At 40.0% G+C, this 19,835-nt stretch overlaps 1 protein-coding gene across 1 annotated transcript in view; it reads left to right on the top strand.

Moving 5' to 3' along the window:
* SCUBE1 (signal peptide, CUB domain and EGF like domain containing 1) overlaps positions 1-19,835 on the top strand; it is a 193,101-nt gene that overhangs the window by 147,389 nt on the left and 25,877 nt on the right. Inside the window, exons 10-11 of the mRNA XM_021535496.3 lie at positions 15,663-15,779; positions 17,783-17,905. Coding sequence (XP_021391171.2) covers positions 15,663-15,779; positions 17,783-17,905 — 240 coding nt within the window. The remainder of the gene's footprint in view (positions 1-15,662; positions 15,780-17,782; positions 17,906-19,835) is intronic.

Here is a 19,835-nt window from a genome sequence, read left to right as displayed (position 1 = left end):
GAAGGTGAAGAATCCATACTGCCCTGCCAGTAACGTTGTGGAGACTGATACTGTTTTCCCAAAGTCTCTTTTTTCACTCAGACTTAAAAATAGATTTCCCCACCCTCCCCTTTGACAGGGAAATCACTGTATGACAATACCAAACCCATCTATTGTGTATTACTTTAATTGATCCCTTAAGTCTAAGGTATTGTAAATACTGTGGAACAGGAAGAAACAGTTGGATCTATTTGTATAAACGTGGCAAAAAGAGGTCTGCATCTCCTTTGAACATGTAGTAAAAATAACAGCTATATTTATAGCAAGGAGAGCTTGTGTTTGTAACCTTTTTGGTAATTAATAAAAGGACAACAACTCAGATCAGTTCTAGAGTGATATCAGCAACAAGCAAGCAGGCAAGACTTGCTGCAATGAAATAACGCTGCAATGAATGTGTGTAAGCTGAGACATAATTACCTTAATCCTCAGCCAGTGTGAGTTTTAGAGCCAGTTAACTTAATTGCTTATTCAGTTTCTGTTTGTTGTGCAGTGATCTTGAAAAAAAATCAACAATAAGCAGTGTCTGTGCTCTGCTCAAGTTCAAGCTTCATTAAGCACCCAGAAAAATGTGTGAAATTCTATCATAAATAATTTTCTCTTTCTGCTCTAGGCATTGCTTTTTGCAAAGCAAGACAGGGAAAGATAGCACACACACTTGTTACAAATCTCTCGGGGGAGTGGTAGAGATAGAAAGAAAAAAGGAAGAAAAAGTGCTTTTAGTGGGAACACCCAGTAATCAATGTGTAATATTTTGGGCTGCTAAACCCACACTCACTCTCTACCCCTCACCACTTCAGTTCAGAATAGAGACAAATCCTCCTATGCTGATGAATTTAAACTTCTGCGGGGGGGGGCAAAAGCTCAAGGCATTTGCATCATTCTGGTCCACTTACAGCCTCCAGAACAGGCGTTAAGTAGGGTTTGTTGATATCACAGATATGATAAAGTCTACTCAAGTTGCCTTGACACCAACCATTTGAATTGGTAGAGCCACTGTGTGAAAGGAGATGACTGTCCACCAGGGCATGTGGGATACCTCCATGGGCCACCTGGCTTTTTTGGGCCTTCTTTAGAGCCATGGATGGCAGCATTTATTTGCTTTGAAGTGTTGCCTCTTTGACTGTTGGTTATTCTTTACTGCCTTCCTACCAGATTTTAAACAAATATAATTGACCCTTTTGTAGCCAGGCATTGGAACACAGGGATTCAGGGATGCATGTTGCTACTGTGGGAAATCCCAAGCAGAATTTGCCCCATTGCTCCATGAATAACTGAATTTTCCCTCTAGTGATTTTCTACGGACACTTTTTGCTATATTTAGATAGCTACAAAGCTCTCCAGTAGATGTCCAAGGAGAGCTGATTTGAGGTGGTTTTCCCTCTCACTACCAGGCATGAGCATTAACACCATCATATTTGATATTTGTACTTTTCTTTCATTGAAAACAAATGTGCTTCTTATGCCCCACTGTACCCCACCTTCCTTTCTCCTCAGCTCCACTTCCAGACAAGTGTTCCTCAAGACTTGATGCTCATGGAGTGGAGCAACTGAGAGTAATAGCCTAGAGCAGTGAGCAGATATTGAATTTCCTTAGTAACTCTGGCAGCATTTCTTGCAATACACCTCAAACCTTGTCCAGCTCTGGATTTTTTGTTTCCTGGATTTTTTGCTTTGGTTTTTGTTTTTTTATCTGTACATATCTGTCAGTAGAGGGATGCTTTACATAGGGTTTCCAATGCCTAGTGTCAGGAGAAGCCTTCTTTCATCCCAGAATGAGAAAGAGAAAAATAGCACCTTGTTTTGAAAAACATGGTAGCTGTCTGTGATCCAAGGATCCTGCAGGCCTGGTCTTGAAACATTTCCCTATTAACTGGGTAGCTAATCACCTCTCATAATGTCCATCCTCTAAATTATTGTACGAAATATGCACTATTTGCCTTCCCAGGGTAAGATTTGGATCTCCCAGCATGGTATCTCTGTTTTGAAAGTGAGTATGAAATGAGGGATTAATCATACAGGGAAAGACAGATATAAGGTGTTTGTGGGAATTATTTTTGGCCTAAAGAAGCCCCTAAAGATTAGCTACAAAGATTTCATTATACTGTTCTGTATGGAACCATTGATGATAAATGTGGATGTACAGGACCAGTTTAATCCCAAATTAATCAGTGCATCCACACCAGCAGCACTGAATCTCCAGCCCTGTTTGACACAGAATAACCAAATTAGAAAATAAAAAATAGCCAAGAAGGTTTGCAGCCTTGGGTTACGTGACAGTGACCTGTCACTCACATTTGGTCATATAACCCAACAAAGCAACAGGCCTTGGTCCAGCCACATAACCTGATGAAGGGCCCAGGATTAGGATGCACCCCTTGCAATGATTTTATACAGGACACAATCACTCATCTAAGATAACAGAAGACATCAGAGCATAGAAGTCAGGGCTGGAGCATCTGGCCCCTCAGATTCAGTTTATCAACATGATTTGGCCAACTTTCCAGTGAAAAGGGGTGGAAAATTTTATTGTTGGTCTACCCCCTCTCCTTTCTTTTCTTCTGTTAAAAACAGAGAAAAGCAAATGGACTCATATACCCTTTCCCTTCAGACAGATGTGCCCTAACATATAAAGTACATTGGCTTGTTGCAGGCTGATTTTCATCCAGTCCAACTGAGTCTGGCCCAGGTGTTTTAATTGTGGGAGCTCTTCATACACAGACAACAGTGCTGGTTCAGCTGCCAGGGCAGTGTAGCTCAAGAACCAGGCATTGATGCTCTGGAGGAGATACTGGGAGCTGCTTGTGGAAATCAGACTAGCTCAGAGAAAGAAAACTCAGGATGATTCCCCTGTCACTGATGATGTTCACTCCCTATGCAGATTTTCTCTCTGGCATTCTGCACCACTGAGCCTTACAAAAATATCTCGCTTATGACAAGCACCATATTGCTTCTTGCATCAAGATGAAAAAATACTCCACTGGGTAAGCAACATGTTATGCTGTCAATGAAAGGAATACTTCTCAAATCCTTTCTGTTACACTGGGTGTCAGTGAGACTGTGAAAATTGGTACAGTCTGCCTCTGTGAGAAAAAAAAGGATTGCAAGATCATACCCAGAAACAATAAATGCCCCAGGTATTAAGTAAAAACAGCTCTAACCAGTACAAGTTTGTTTGCCAAGTGATAGTATCTGCAGTGTTGGTTGTAGCAATTAAGTCTGCTGAAACATGAAAACAAACACATCTCTCCACCACCTCCAGTTCTCCCCTCTGCAGCAGCGTTTTTGTAAGTTAAAGGGGAATGTTCTCTGGTTGCTGCTGCTTGGAAGGCATATTAAAGCTCACAATCTAGGCTTTAAATAATTTTCTAATAGAATGAGACCTAATGTGGAGAGGGCAGATGGGACAGATTATTTCACTTCTGTTTTCCCATGAAACTTCTGACACAGGCTACTGTTGTAAGTTAGACAGTAGATTAGTTTGACCTCAGGTCTCATTCAGTATGGTAGCTCTTATACTGTTAAACTCTATAAGGTACACTGCTATCAAATTGCTTTTTGCAGCTCTGTCCGGCCCCCTCCTCTTGATGATGTGTGTGGGAAGCCAAGCAAAACGTTCCATTAGTGTTTAGAAAGAGAATTTGAGATATATTTTTCAGTTGTAGGAAAATGTTGTAGGATTTATGACTCGTATAGTGCAGAAATTACTTTACTGGACTGGAATCATGTTATGTATTAATGAATTACCAGGATATGAGTCAGCCTTGGAATAGTTTGAGCAGGAAGGTAGCATTCTTCCATAAACAATAATCTGTTGATAAATCATGCTGAAAGCTGTAATTCAATAGGAATTGTTTTTAAAGAGAATCAGAGAAAGATTATATGTGTATATCTATTCTCATCTATGGCACATTAATGCCATACTACTGAGCTCAAGCATTCAGTCACACTGATTATGGTCAGATAGCCTTTACCCCGAGTGCTAAACAGAATTGCAATAAAATGACAGCCCTATCCCAGATATTAAAGCATTTCATTTTTGTGTGCTTGCATCCAAACTCCTGGACCTTTCAAAAGTGCCCTGGTTTGATTATTTTCTTCTAGTGACAGTAAAAGCCTAACCTGTTGAAACAAAGGAATGTGATTTTTCTTACATTATCCATGTTATGAACCACTACTCTTTGTTTCAGTGGCTTGGAGATGAGGCTTTGGGACAGGTGAAATAAAACCAAAAATCTAAGCTCAAATATTGAGTCAGTGGAATGGAGGAGTGTCTTCTGGGGTTTTGCTGGGCAGAGGAATTTTGAGGCATATTTGCAAATGATGGTGTTGGTGTTTCCAGAGGGATACCTGCTGGGGTTCTGCAGAGGCCAGCCTTTCTGGGAAGGGTTTTTAAGCGAGCCTTTGAGGCAGAGCCAGAGAACAGCAATTCTTGTGTATATTCAGTGGTCCCTTGACTTCAGCAAGAGCTTGAAGCAAGCTGGGAATGCACAGGTCCACGGGAAGTGAAGGGAAGGGCTGCATTTGAGTTCTCAGCTGAAAACTGAAACTGTGTTGTTGTACTTGCTCTTTCAGCACCATCAAATAACACCAGGCATGTTTTCACCCAGACTAGTCCCTTGTTCCTTCAAGAGGTCTCACTAGCAGCTCCTACTGCAGGGTGATAGAGACAACACCTTAGCAACCTGAACAGTTTTCTCTTTTCAAAAATATGGCTAAAAACCAAATATATTGCAGGAATATTCCTTCCTTGATACAGACAGGGTAAAGCTTTTATTATGTTCTCCTCAGGCTGTTAAGCTGCTCTTACAGAGTTTCTGTGTAAATAGTGGCTTGAGCAGAGTGGAGACTAGTAAACATATTTATGTTTGTAGGAAAACAAATAAACCTGCCTGAAGATTCTTTAATATAACTCTTTTGATATATGGCTTCTCATTCCCCAAGCTCTTGATGTAGTAACACAATTTATTCCTATAATAGCAGTAGATAACTCAGCTTGCCTTTGCCTTGGGAAATGATTGATACTGGAAAATTTTACATTTGCTTATAAAACACTGGCAATGTCTTGATAAAAGTACTTCTTTTCTTAAAAAAAAAAAACACTGGAAAAGAATTGACTTTAATTGCATTTTAGATTATCCTAGCAAAACAATGGTAAGAGGATAAATGTAATAGGAGCCAAAGCCAATTGCCTCCTGCTGGGTTCCTGAGATTACCAGAGGAACCTGGGTACAACAAAGCCCTCAAGTAATGGAGAGGGATGGGGAGGAGCTGGGACAGGTAAGCATGGGCCCAAGAACAAGGGTAATGTCTGGGACGTCTAAGCATTGACACAACTTCTGTCTCCAAATTCAAGATGTTCTTCACACAGAAAATTAGGTTTTTGCCTTTCTGGTCACAGTCTCTCTTTCACTTCATGTCACAGCAGATTCAGATCTCAAAGCCTGGAGGAGCTTGTGTTGCTGGGAAGTGTCCACATAGAGAAATACAAATTGGCTCAAGAGGATCTTTATTTTCATACCATAAATACTTCTGTTTCAAAATTCTATGTCAAAGACAATCTGTACCTAATGTGAGGGAGCTACAAAACAAATAAATTCAGTGTCAGTGATGTGTTGAGGATGGTGTTCCCCACTCCTGCCAAGCAATGCATTTGTTGGCACAAGTGCACCTTTCACAGAGCAGTGAAGATGTGCTTGCACAGATTGGTCCCTGAAATGCTCATCCATTGGAAAGAGCTGTTATCCAAGGTGCCCACAGTGCTCCACCTTCATTGGTGTCAACATACAGAACAGCTTTGTCTTTACCAAAAATGCTGCTGGCTGTTGCTGCACTTGGCATTCTGCAGTCCAAGCATTCAGGGGGTACAGGTTTGAATCAGGCTCGTTTATCACAGCTTTCTTGACCTTTCTCTGTTTTGCCATTGCTGAGAAGTTGAAAATGTATTTGGACTTTCTTTGGCCTTCCACCAAGCACTTCCATCCCTTCCTGATGCAATCGTGGGAAGATTTTGTAACTCCTGTGATCTGACAAAATGCTTAGCTTAACTCATTTCCTATTGATTTTAAAAGTAATAGGTTATAAAAATTAATTATACCATTAAGTGTACATAGGTATTTTTTAAACTATTAGCTTTGGATGTTAGAAGATAATGGTGCTTTGCTCAGGTTCAGATCCCTATAGTGCATTTTTACATGTTTTAAAAATCATTTATAAATCCTCTTAAAAATTGTTATTCACAAATATAGCAGTATAGAGAAAAGACAAGGTGAGAAAACAGCCGTGAGCTTATTGTGAGGTTAAGTGTGATGTGCTCAACAGAGAAAAGCAGTACCAATTTGAAATCTTCCCTTCCAAATGCCTTTATAGAACACCTCCCTGGGCTCATTTTGTGTCTGTGACCTTGCACAGACTTACTAATTTTATACCATTGTGTTTAGGCATTAGTAGGTTTCTTCCATGTTCCATAAGAGACCAGGCAAACTTTCTTACCTGCCAAAAAAAAAAAATTTTCTTTTTTTATCTTTTCAATATGAAAGTATCTGCAGAGCTGTCTCTGGTGACCAGCATTGGTTTTCTCATTCTTCTGTCTGCTAGGACAGCTGACCAAATTCAGAATTGAGCTCAGATGAAGAGTCAGAGGGAATCTTGGCTTGGCACTTGAGGCCAGGCACCTTTCCCTCCTCAGCAGTCACATGGTGAAAAGTTGGCACTTCTGTTCCCCAACTCTGCTTGCAGGACTGAGATTTAGCAAGTAGTTTTTCTCAGCCATGTCTAAAATATTAGAAAAATATTTTATCTGCCAAAATTGAATTTATCAGGTAATCCTCTACTGTTATTCTGGTTTTAAGTTTGGTGCTGCCCCAAAAAATATCAGATGGTGAGGTCTTCCATGCTGCTGCAAGGAAACATATCAGAAATCTTTTTTTTTTTTTTTTTTTGTCCAACAGGAGAGAAATAATAATATAATAATAGTAGTGCTGATAATGATGATGTATTTCATTATAGAAAAAGCCTTGGTCCAAATCCTAGCACCTACAGTCAAAGAAGCCCCTTGTGGGAGAGAAGGAGGTTGTGGATTCTGCGTGGAAGAAACACTACATAGGGAATTTTTGAAAGAAATTTCATTATAGAAAAAGCCTTGGTCCAAATCCTAGCACCTACAGTCAAAGAAGCCCCTTGTGGGAGAGAAGGAGGTTGTGGATTCTGAGTGGAAGAAACACTACATAGGGAATTTTTGAAAGAAACTGAAAAGAGAAGGGAAAATTAATGTGTTGCTACGTGAGATTACATAAAGCTCTCTTGGAAGAGTTCCTAAAGAAAAGATGTGTTTGCTGTGGAGAGGGAGCAAAGAATCTAGGCCTACAATTTTATTGCCAAGTCTTGTTTTTTAACCTGCTTCCCTTTTGTTTGGAAACCCCAGAGATAGCACAGTGGTTCACAGAAAGTGCAACTGGTCTCTTTTGATAAGGTCTGATAGCAGAGATAAAGGGAGCAAGCTGCCATTTGCCTTTAAAGACCTTCCCAAGTGTACTGTCTTGCTCTTCCTAAAAGCAGTTCCCTTTGCTTTAAGGTCTAGGTAAATAGTGGGAAAGCAGCTGCTGTGATGTTAATGAGTGTGATGAGTTTGCTGGGTGAAGAGTGGTCCCCTCGGTGCTTAGCATCAAAGAAGGATCTGCCTGCTGCAGTTCCTCTGACACCCAAGGGGCCAATGAAGGATTGCTGTCTTTTGAACTGAGGTGAATTCACAGGAATTAGGAGAGGCAGCCAGCCAGCCCAAGGGAGCTGCTTAGTTGGAATCATTCCTACTTTCTTGTATGTAACTGTGGCAAGCACTCTTCTCTCCCTCTCAGGATTTTTCATAGAGGTGCACAGGGAGAAATGAAAAACAATTTCTATTTCTGCTCCTTGTTTTTCCTATGTGGAATGTGTTTGGAGAATTGTTTACCTGGGGTGAATGCTTGACTGGATTCAGGTGAGGATTGTTTGAGCCTGATGGCCAATCCAACCCACCTGGGGCTGGGCTCTCAAGAGAGGGTCATGAGTTGTGTTGGAGTTAGAGACAGAGTCAGATAAAGTAGTATGTAGTTTTTGTATCCTCCTTTTATAAAGTATATTGATGTATTTTAGCATAGTTATAATAAAGAAATCATTCAGCCTTCTGAATTGGGTCACACATCAGCATTTCTTCCCATTGGATTTGCCTGCGTTTACAATATGTAACCTCAGGCTGAAGAAAAGAAGGCGAGAAATCTAAAAGGAGGTACCTGCTTATTCCTGAAAGGATCAGGTATGCATTGCACTTTCTAAGATAAATTATTCAGCCTTTACAAAATTTAGCAGTTAAAAAGGAGCACACCAATTTAAGCCCTGAAAGTTAAATTGATGGAAAAGATTAAGGGATCTGTTCAGGAAAATACCTAGACAATCCCTTCTGGGACAGGGATGCTTTTGGAGTTTACCAAGCAAAATGCTGGAGGCTGCTTAAGTACAGGAGGTTGGACTAAATGAGTAGGAGTATTTAATGATGGCATTAAATATCCTCATTCTATCAAAATAAACATCCAATTTCTGGATTATGTCTTGGAAGGCACTATTCCATTTCAGACATGCAGCAGAAGTGTGAGAACACACAGTAACAGGAGAAGTCAGTGATGCCCAGATATTCCTTAGAGCAAAATGAGAATACCCAAAATGATAAACAACAGAGGCAGCTGTGGCTCCCTAAACTGCACTGGCACCAGAGCTATATGGAGTGCTCATACTGCATTTGGTACTGTATGAGGACACAGAAAGACGTGGCCTGTCCTAAGACTGACAGCCCCAGGAGCAGAGATAGGGGGGGGTTATTGAATTTACTGTGGGTACAGGTAAGCTGGCAGGAAAATGAAAACAAGCTGTTTCCAGGATCTCAATATACTGAATAAAAACATTCAGACAGGATCCTGAGGCTGTGATGTAGAATGAGACAGTTGTTAACATTTGTCTTTTGTACAGCTATATACTGTGTGCCTATCCCTGAAGCTGAGTAGCAGTCACTTCATTGTGTACTGCTAAATCCTTCAAATACCTCCTCAGTGGGATGCTTACATAATAAGTCACAGGTTTCTAATTATTTATTGCCTCTGTCTCGGACATATGCTGCAGGTTTCTTTTGCTGTTTATATACATTTATTTGTTTTATTACTTCTTTGCATTCCAACAAATCATTTCTAATAAAAAGCACATTTCCTTGCAAACAGAATCAATTTCCTTCAGAAGTCTTTCAGCCCCTGATTAGTGGGTTACTTTTGGTCTTCACTAATCACATACTTAACTGTGAGCAATAAAGTTCTTAAATAAATAAATGCTTTGGTCCAAGTCAACATGAGTCGTAATGGACAGTTTCCCACTCAAATTTCTGAACTACAAGATGAGACCGTGCTACCTGGGCACTTAGCACTTCCCATTGAAAGTACAGCAATTAATGCCAGATCTGTTTTTTTCTGCAGGTCATTAGGTATGTTATTAACAATTAAGTCTCAGCAGCAAGATGATTGCAGCTCAGTAATGCAGTGGGAAGTCTAAATGGGTGTGGGTTTTCAATTACTTTTAAAGGCCTGGGGTTATGGCTATTTTTTTCTCCCTTGCTGTTAGCCTGCTCCAGAAGGACTCAGTGGGAAGGTAACGAAGTAGAAGATTTGTACATTACTACATCTTTCCCTGCTTCCTTTTCATTGGTTTTACTTTTTGTGGGCTGTGAAACTTAAGGAGAAGTTAGCTGTAAGCCATTCCTCCTGGTCAGGGTTGGCCACGTATTAAAGAGCTCCACGCTCACACGGAGGATGCATTTTTACTGACTGTGAACAGGGCTAAGTCACTGTGGATCAAAAAACTTGAGATGTGGTGGAAACCCCATCACATGGCTGCTGCAGCAAAACAATGCCTTCCCAGCCTTGAATTTAAACCAGCATTTGTTGGGGAACATAGCTTGAATCATGACTCCCTGTGGTGCAGCAACCACTCAGATTAAGATATGTGGTTTCCCTAATGTCTGTCAAATATTGTTGGAAACCAGGCTGGCTTGGCCCTGAGGTGAACAACATTACATGGGTGGTATCAGTTCCCCACAGAAATTGGAGGTGGGGGCAGGAGAAGACAGAATATAACTTTCAGCCAAAATACATACAAAAAAAAAGCATTAGTGTTTATTTTAAAAACATCATGTAACACTTCTTTCGAGTTTCTATGTATGTGTGCTTAATGAATGAGAACAAGGAAAGGCTCTGTTTCTCAGAGGAGCCGATAACTTGGAAAGCTGAGAAAGGTGAACACAAAACATTCTGACTAAAACTTGAGTTTGGCTTGTGTGCATGGCCTGGGGTGCTCCACACTGAGTCCACATTTTTAATATCAAAAATAACTGGTTTTGTCTGATCTACCAGCGTTCAGGGTGTCATCAGTCACTTCTACGGATGAAGGAGCTGATAGTAGAGATAGATATATCCTTTTATTTTTATTGTGCATTCAATTTCTTAGTAAAAAATACTTCTTTCCTGTTTAACTTCTATTTGAAATAGCATATCTAAATTTAGTTTATCTATGTTGCAAATATGCAGTTATCTAGTGTATACTTCATGTCTTGCCTCAATGAATGCAGACAAATCAAATATAAGATGGGTTTTTTGCTCACAGTGTCCAGAGTCGTTACAGTCTGCTCTGCTCCCCATGCCTGTTACAGGTTTTGTTGATTGCCTTTGAGCTACTCCTGTCTTGTTCTCTGTAGCACAAATAGCACCACCAAATAACAGTGATCTCTCCTTGCCACTTTAATTTTCAGATCAGGTGAAAAATACTCCAAGCTCAAGACTAAACCCTTAGGCAATTATGATATATGACCTGTATTTTGGAAGGAGGCTTCCAGTTTCATAATTTGACCTAGCTACTTAGTGTACATCTCAAGAAAAGCTGTTGAAATTACCATTAGTTTTCTCTAAACAATTTCTTCACTTGATCTTAATATTAACAAAATTACATTAAGGAAAAGAGAGACGGCACAATCCTCATTTTTGAAGTGATTTTTAGTGTGAGATTGGGAAGCTGGGCCTTGAGTTCTTCCGTTTTCTAACCACAACCCTCAAATCACACCTCTCTGCAAGTGAGTTTTGCACATGTGCATTCTGTCAGACAGTCACAGCAGTTCCTGCACCAGTTTGCAGTTCTAAAACATCTCTAAATCCAGCAGGATTTACCAGTCTCACCTAGGTGTGTCTAGTGCTGGGCTGCTTGTTTGTAATGCTGATGGTTTTTTTGGAAATGTCCTGCTTTATGCTTTGATTTCCTGATCGCTGGTTCCTTTTAATCACTGTGAAATTTATTTTAGAGCAAAGACAATCAGGAGTACAGGGTAGTGTGTCTGAAGGCTGGGAACAGAGCACAGAAAGGAGCCTTTCACTTCAGAGCTGCTGGTTGGAATCCAGCTCAGGTCCAGGCTTAGCAAAAATCACCGCTGTGTGATGGCTTCTGGGTGCCCTGCGCTCGACATCCACAAATGAGTCAGTGTCCACATCACACAAACCACAGAACAATTGGTGCTACTGTAATTGGGAGTCTAGTGGCAGCACCAGTGGAAAGGGCAGGGACTTGAATGAGCATGGAAAATGAGCTGCTTTATTCCCTGCTCCCTCAGGTCACCTTTGAGACACATCTGTTTGAGGAAACTTAGAAGAAATTCGATCTCTGGTAGCTCCCTTCTGGAGATAGAAGAATTTACTTTGCAGTACTGACAATCTGACACCCACTAAAAAACTTTACGTTCAAGAAAAATAAGGATCATTATGGGATCGTTTAACATGGGAAAGCCTGAACTAAAAAAAAAAAAAAAAAAAACCCAATGTACGATTGAAAAATCAACAATAAAATCCAAATGCTGACTTGAAATAATAGGAACCTAGCCAAACTAATATTATAGAGCATGGCCACCACTGCCAAAGATTGCTTCCCTCAAAACCCCAGGGAAATCCTGCTCTTTTATTAAACTATTGAATGATCTCTTCTAGTTGAATCCATTTGAGGGAAAAATTAAGGAGTGTTTCCTCAAACATTCTTTTTGGAGGTGAGAACATGGATTGCTAGAAGAGATATTGGACTTTATTCAGCCTGAGATGATTCTTTGATATGTTGGAAACTGGGACTGGAAGGAGAGCTGCCAGCAGCACAGGGCACCATGAAGAGAAGTCTGGCCATGCCAGTGTGCCCATGAATCCATGGTGGAGCCTGGAAAAGACCTTTGGAGGTCACCTGCTCCAACCCCTGAACTTGACACTTCCGCTGGGTCAGCTGTGAATTTGGGAGCTCCTTTCTTAGCTTTTATATGTATCGTTAGTATTCCTAAATAAAAGCTGGCAGGAAACTAATTGTGTACTACCAGCAGTGAATTTAGCCCTGTAGTCCCTGTAAGCCTCAAACAGCTCCACTGTGAAGACACCTCTTAACCTGCTGAAATGACACAGTCACCTATGCTGATTGCAGAGGTGAATGTGGCATGAATTTTTGGCTAAGTGAAATTTAAAAAATGTGTTTAATGTCAGATAAGTTCGTTAGCAAATCTGAAATGTTCAGAGACAGCTTGGACTGCATGTGAATTTATGCCAAATGCAACCAAAAATAGAACCTTAAGTTGAAGTTTTCCACTGCAGTTCTTCAATGCCACAACATTTTGAGTTTTCCTTTTAAAACAGTTTAAAAATTTAATCTAAATAACTTTAAATCATTTTAAGAGCACCTCAGACCCAGGAAGTTCATTTATAAGTATTTATTTTGGGGTGGGGTGGTGGTGGGGGGGAATTCAGAGCAGCACAATTCCTAAATGTTTGTGTGTTTGAGTGTGTACATGGTGGTGGGACTGTTACCTGCCACATCTCTGCTTTTCTGGTTTTTGACTTGTCTTAAGTAGATGAGGAGATAAGAAATTTTGTAGATTTGCTTGTACAAAGGAGACAGGGTTTAGATCCCCATGTTTGTTCCCTGTTGTTGCAGTAAAGCAGGATTTAAAGTCAAATTCCCAACTCTGTGGTGTCTTGTGAGATACCTGTGTCATGAGGGTGGTGGGAAATAAGCACATCCTTTGAAGCTAAATATGGAGAGGTATTGTGAAGCACCACAGAGGTGTGAAGGCCAGCTTCAAAATTCCTGGGAGCCTGGAAATAACATCATCCAGAGCACAGATTTCAGAGTTAAAAAAAAAAAAAAAAAAAGAAAAGGGAGGATTTCAGCATCCCGTATCACACCACCAGTTCCTTGTAGTGAAGAGTATGTGGTGAATATTTTTGCCTTTTCTATGACAAGTGCTGAATTCCTCAGGGGGCTGGTGATTGTGCAGAAAGCTGGGTCCCTCCCTGCCTGCCTCAGCTGGGAGCAGCCAGGGCTGAGGCTCAGCCAGGGGAGCCTGCCCCAGGGCTTCCCTTGTTCCAGCAGGATGCTGAATGCAGCAGCAGGAGCAGGCTGCGGGGTTTCAAGGGTGAAAAAGGGAGCAGAAATGCATTTGGCCATCCTGAGTGCCTGGTAGTTGGCAAGCAGTGGCCACATCATCAGGCAGACTGTTCTTCCATGGGCAAAGAGGGGAGTGCATCCTCCTTAATGGGAAGAAAAATGAGCATTATATGCAGCAACACAAAGTTCTGCATGGGAAAGCATTACATAAACACTATGGACTAAATTAGTGCAGGATAAGATCACTGTTCAGAAATTGGTTCTGAAAAAGAGAGTCCCAAGGTAAGTTGGAGGCCAGAAAATGAACTGCTTTTGTAAATTCCCTGCAATTCCACACAGTGAACGAGGTTACACATGAATGAAACCATGATGTATGATTTGGCTTCTTAAGCATTAAAAATCCTTTAAACTATAGCTGCAGTGTTCATTCCCGAGTGTTTTTACTTTGTGTATTTATTTAGAGAAAGCTGAAACAGTTTGCCATTTATGTGTATTCAAAAGCTGCATATTTCCAAGACTATAAAAGAAACCTTTAAAAGAAATTGCTTTCAGAACTCAAATTATGATATTTTTAAATGGGTTTTAAAATTCATTAAAAATTAAATAGGTGTAAGAAAGAAAAAATCTCAGTTGTCATCTTTTTGTGATTTAATCATAGAAAGTTATTGTGATGCACACATAAAACTGGACAGCACAGATTTCTGTTCATCATGTTTATTTCCTTTTATGTTATGCATTTGCCTGAGCAGTTGCTTCCCACATTGTGCATTATCTTCTGTGTGAATGTTTTGAAACATTTAAAGTTGGAGGTCATATAAAATATAGCTGTATGTGTCATTCTAAATTTGTGCATAAACTCTCACACAGATTTGTGTTTGTGTACACATACTGGAAATCTTAATTTTATAGTTCTGGATGGTAAATATTTGTATTTATAATAACAGAATGAGACCTAGAATGCTTAATTAAATGTCAAAACTATGTAAGTAATACTTGGATATAGGAATTGGGTTAGGATCCCCTGAAGTATGGTGAGTTTTCGGTGTTTTCAAACACCAGCAGCTTTCCAAGCATGCAAAATATGAAAGTCTAAGTTACATTTTGTAATGACGTTGTTCAGGTTTTGTTCTTAAAAACTAGATCCAGAAAGTGTGGAAGTTGCCATAGGAAGACTATTCCATTCATTTATAACTCAGGAACATGGGAGGAATGAGATTTGTTGAAATAACCACTCTCAAATAATGTCATTGTGTTCAATTTTCTGATGTGTAAGCAGAAAAATTAATCACAGAAGAGAATTTATTTTTTAAAAGATAAATAAATAAAATTAATTCCAGAGTGTTATTTTGCACAGATTGCCGTTTAAGGTACCTTTAATGTTTTCAGCAAGTCCATTCTGTCAGGGCTGCTGTAAAATCAAGCTCCACAGCACCTGCTCAGCAAAGCATTTGTACTGTCCTGGAAGCAACATGCTCTCAGTTGCTATTTTCATGGCCTGCTGGATGGAAGATGTGTAAGCCAGGGTTTCACATTGCTGAGTAGTGAAAATTAGAGCTGCCTGACTTCTTTGAAGGGGAAGAGATCATATTTTCTTTAGTTGGGTGGAATGTGGGCTTTGGACTAATATTTTCTGTGCTAGGTGCAGCCTGTCCATTCCTTGTGGAGGCTTATTCTCCAGCAGTATTTTGCTTAACCCCCTGCAAGTCTGTACAACCCTGCAAGGCAGAGCAGAAGTCTGGGAGCAACTCCCTGTCCTGTTGGGCAAGATGTCAGCATATTGGTCAGTGAAAGAGAGAATTGCTTGATTCAACCTAAAGCTTTTTTCCATCGTGCCACTGACTTCCCCAAAAGCTCCATACTCGCCCAGCCCTGCTGGGTCAGTATGATCAGAAGTTAAAGGTTGCCATCTAATGGGGAATGTACATAATACAATCTTCATGGGTTTTTACCAAATTATCTCTTCTTGTTCTTCTCCATGTACCTGTATTTTCTTTACAAGGCACTAGAGGAATGAGAATGATATTTTATTCAGATTTTACATGGGATGGCAAATGATACTATATCAGTAACAAGGCATTGCAACCCAGTGAGAAAATCCAGTCATTCAGTGTAACCTGATTAAATCTGATTCCTTAATGCTTTTTCTATTAATTCAGATATAGATGAGTGCTCCTTTGAAAGGACCTGTGACCACACCTGCATCAACTACCCTGGAAGCTTTGAGTGTCTCTGCCACAAAGGCTACACCTTGTATGGACTGACGCACTGTGGAGGTTTGGAAACTGAGTTTTGCTTACATGTGTATTTGTTTGCTGTGGGAACTGTTTACAGAGCCACACATTCCTTTAGATTAAGGTTTTATAACTCAAGATTATAAGGATATAAAATTTAAATAAACTTTTTTTTTTTTTTTATCATGAGCTGGCTGGGTGTGACTAAAATTTCAGTTTCTCAGATTTGCTGAAGCATTCCCAAGAGAAAAACACCAATGAAAACCAATCCCACCATGTTTTGATCAGAACCTCCAGAGGAGTGAGGTTACTCACAACTGTAGGGAGGCATCATATGATGGGCAACAAAGAGAATAGGGGAAAGAAGTCAGTTTTGCAAAGTTTATGTATTTTGGCTCTGATGGCATTTGTCTTTACCAGTCTGTGACATAAACTGCCTGTAAAATGCATAACAGAAGGCTGTGGTGGATCTTGCTCTCATCTTCTGGGGACCTGCTTTCAACCTTTTTGGTATGACGGGAAAGAATTGGTGCTGTAATATTTCCTTATGTAGGAGAGGGATATTTTTGAAGTGCAGCATTAGCACAGTGACCAAATTAGAGGTTCAGCTGATGCAGCAGAAACAGATGCTGGTCTCTCACTTCTGAGGGCTGAGCTCACCTGATTTTGCCATGTCAACATGAGACACTGCTAATGGTGTCTCTGCATGGCTTCTTTTCTGGGAGAAAGGTGTAGGGGGTGTATGCTGGTCTCTCTTTTCTGGAGAAGTATCACATGAATTCATGGTAAGAGTAGAAGCAAGAAGGAAGAGAAATAAGAATCCATCTAATAAAGCAGTTTGGAAACAGACCCCACTTGAAAGCAGTTGTGTAAGCAAATTCAGTCTGAAAATTTTTGGGACCTTTGTTATATGAGGTGTAGAGATACAGATCTTCAGTTTCACTGTTAATTCCTTAATGACTTAATGCACTGATTTAGGGAAAGCCTCAAAGTTTGCGGTTCTGCCTCAGTCTTTAATTAACCTTCAGTCTGAGTTCAGCTTCAGCCTTTTCAGTAAGACTGGAGAAGGACCTAAACTCTTACTGGAAATACTCCATGCTGAACTCTGAGAAAAAACATAACTGGATCCAAACCTCCTGCTTTTTTCTGTTATGAGTAGATACAGAGTCACAACTCTAAATCCAGACCTGTCCAGGCCTCAAGTTTTACCACTTAGATCTGTCACTAGTTTTAGTCCTTACATTCTTAATTTTGAGGTCTACCAGTGAGCCAGAGCATCAGGAATTCTGTGTGTCTCCTGTTGATTTGGTGTCATTTCAGCTCATTAAATAAATAAATGTTCTTTCTGGTGGTGGGAAGAGAGGAGATAAGAGATTGACCTTGTTGGCACGAGTATATGAATGATGAATGCATGGACTAAAAAGGATACACCTTATACTGGGGTTAAGTATTTTCTAATATATGAAAAACTGAAAGATTTTCTGTAAAATATCAATGATAACATATACAGCAATTTCTTCACCTTCTTGCAAGCTTTACCTTTAATTTTTATTTGAGGAGTGGAAGCCTAAACTACACTTTAACTGCTTAGTTTTTTTCGAAAGCATCATTTCCTCCTTCACCTGAACTTCTAAAAGAAGCTCTGGGAATCACTGGAGAATTTACCTCCTTGTTTTGCAGAAGTGATGTAATCTCACAGAGGTTAATGCCATTTTTCTGTATAATGCATTGTTGTCCAGATGCTGCAGAGACTTTCGAGCATGTTTTGTATCTTGTGAGTACTTCCAAGAATTTCATTGTAACTGGTCTTGGCAAGTAAAGTGTATTAAATGCATAAATCCTTGGGAGAGTAGGAGCTATACAGTTTAAGGACAAATACATGCAATATGCACTAAAGTTGTTGGGCACTGTCTTTATGCATGTTTATATGGACTCAAATGTAAAAGATACCTTAGAAATAGGTTTCCTTATGCAAGTCGTGTCTTAATGCACAGTATATGTGTGTACACATGGTTAAGACTCTTCACAACTTTAAATGTTTTCAGATATTGATGAATGCAGCATCAGCAATGGAAGCTGTGACTTTGGGTGTCTTAATACCATGGGGAGCTATGAGTGTGTCTGCCCACCTGGAAAGAAGCTGCACTGGAATAAAAAGGACTGTGTTGGTGAGTACGGAAGTGTGACTCAGAGGTGGCAGTTGTGACTGTCACCAAGAGAGGGTGCAAAAGCTTCTGGTTTTGTTTGCATTTTAACAATCTAGATCCCCAAATTAATTTCATAAACTCAGATAACACATGATCCTGTAGAGCTCCATGAGCTAGGATACAATTCTAGGTCGACTAGTGAATGAGCAATGGGTTGGATTTTATTTGTATTGAATGGTTTTTTTTTAAGCTTATGAGTCCATTCACAGAAATCTAAGTATTATTATTATCTTAGGTATTTCATACTTTTGTCCTTAATTTGCCCTCTTCCCATCTCTGTAATGTCAGCTATAACTCTGTTTACCTCTAACATTAATTTAGAATATTCAAAATATTTAACTGTTTACAAGTAGAACATGGTAGGACATAATACCTACATTCCTACAGAGTATGTACAGAACCATACCCCAGTTTTTCAAGTTATTTCTAAAGGTGTCCTATTTCATATAAAGTACTGACACTAGCTGTGTCAAAAGTACTTAACACAATGAACACAAATCCTGAGACCAGAAAAATTTGGTGCTTGCTGCTAGTGCCACTTTGTGGCAGACCTGAATTTCTGTATCCTTTAAATGATGACTTCTTTTTCTGGAGTCTTATTTGAAGCACAGCAAATCTTGATCATGGCTACAGCCAAAGTATTTTCTGTGAGATTTTCATTTTGGTTTTTTTAATTTTTAATGAGAATGGCATACCTGGGGTTTTCCCTGGTCGAATTTTTTAGCCACAAATAACTTCTCATAAGCACATTTGGGGATGATGCCTAATACCTAATTGGGAGCAAGACAGAACAAGAAAAAGAGGGATCTCCCTTCAGGGAATCTCTGTTCATACTGAGAGAAAGCACTGCTTAATCTGGAGCAGAGAGCACTGCACTGGCCTCATGTGATCATGCAATTGTAGCATTTTTTACATGGATACAGCAGTATGGAAAGCACTTTATAACCAAGGTTGGGGGCGGGGTGGTGAGAGCATCAAGCTGAATTCCAGCCTTTGCCTCCATGTTCTTCCTAAGCACAATTAAGTGCTTCACTTTCCTGCTTACCTGGCTATTACCTTCCCTGCTATGTAGAGAACTAAGCATTGTGACAGCAAGAAATAGCTCTCTGTGGTTTTTTGTTATCCACTAGGTCTCCCTTGCCATATACCAGTTATTCCTCTGGAAAGGATTTTGTAAGTTAGCAGCTGGAAATGAAATTTTAGGAGGTCTGGTATGAAGTTAGACTCCTTGTGCTATATTCCCTCTCAGCCTTCTAAGAATGCTCTAAGAGGCTGTATTGAAAATATTTTCCTGCTTGTACATTTCTCCTCATTGTTTGTAATGCTCAGCTGGAAGATTGAAATAGAACACCCTTGTCTATTGATACACACTCCAGTATGACTTCAGTGAGGTTTAAAATGAGCATCATCTCCCTGCTGATCACCTGCCTTTATTGCCAACATTTTTGAGAGGAAACTATATTCTAAATTGTTACAAAAGCACAATAAAAAGTGGAAGAATTATATTTAGTGATCCTGAATGCCACATGATTTGGAGACATTTGCAGTAACAGCACCCTCTTTGGCTCAGCAATAGCACTTTGTGCTTTGTTGCCTCCTCAGTCCAAGGAAATAGTTTCTTTAAAGACATCACCACAGCAACATAGAAGACTTAGGAGGAAGATAAGTGAAGAATGATTATTCCCATATCTGAGATGTGAACATCAGGCATGTTTATGGGACTTGTATATATTTATATTTAATGACCAGTGAGGCCAGGAATACGAACCAGCTGGAGGCTGCAGGGACTCTTCCTCTGTGCTCAAGCCAAGTCAGGCAGCACTCATTCCAGCTACTGCTTTGGAACTGCTTGGTTTCATGTTGGCTTTACTGGGCTTTTGCCAAGCCCTGG

The sequence above is a fragment of the Lonchura striata genome, chromosome 5, assembly GCF_046129695.1.
Source record: "Lonchura striata isolate bLonStr1 chromosome 5, bLonStr1.mat, whole genome shotgun sequence".
Lineage (NCBI taxonomy): Eukaryota > Metazoa > Chordata > Aves > Passeriformes > Estrildidae > Lonchura > Lonchura striata.
Note: the sequence above shows the minus strand (reverse complement) of the source record. Positions and strands in the feature narration are given on the sequence as shown.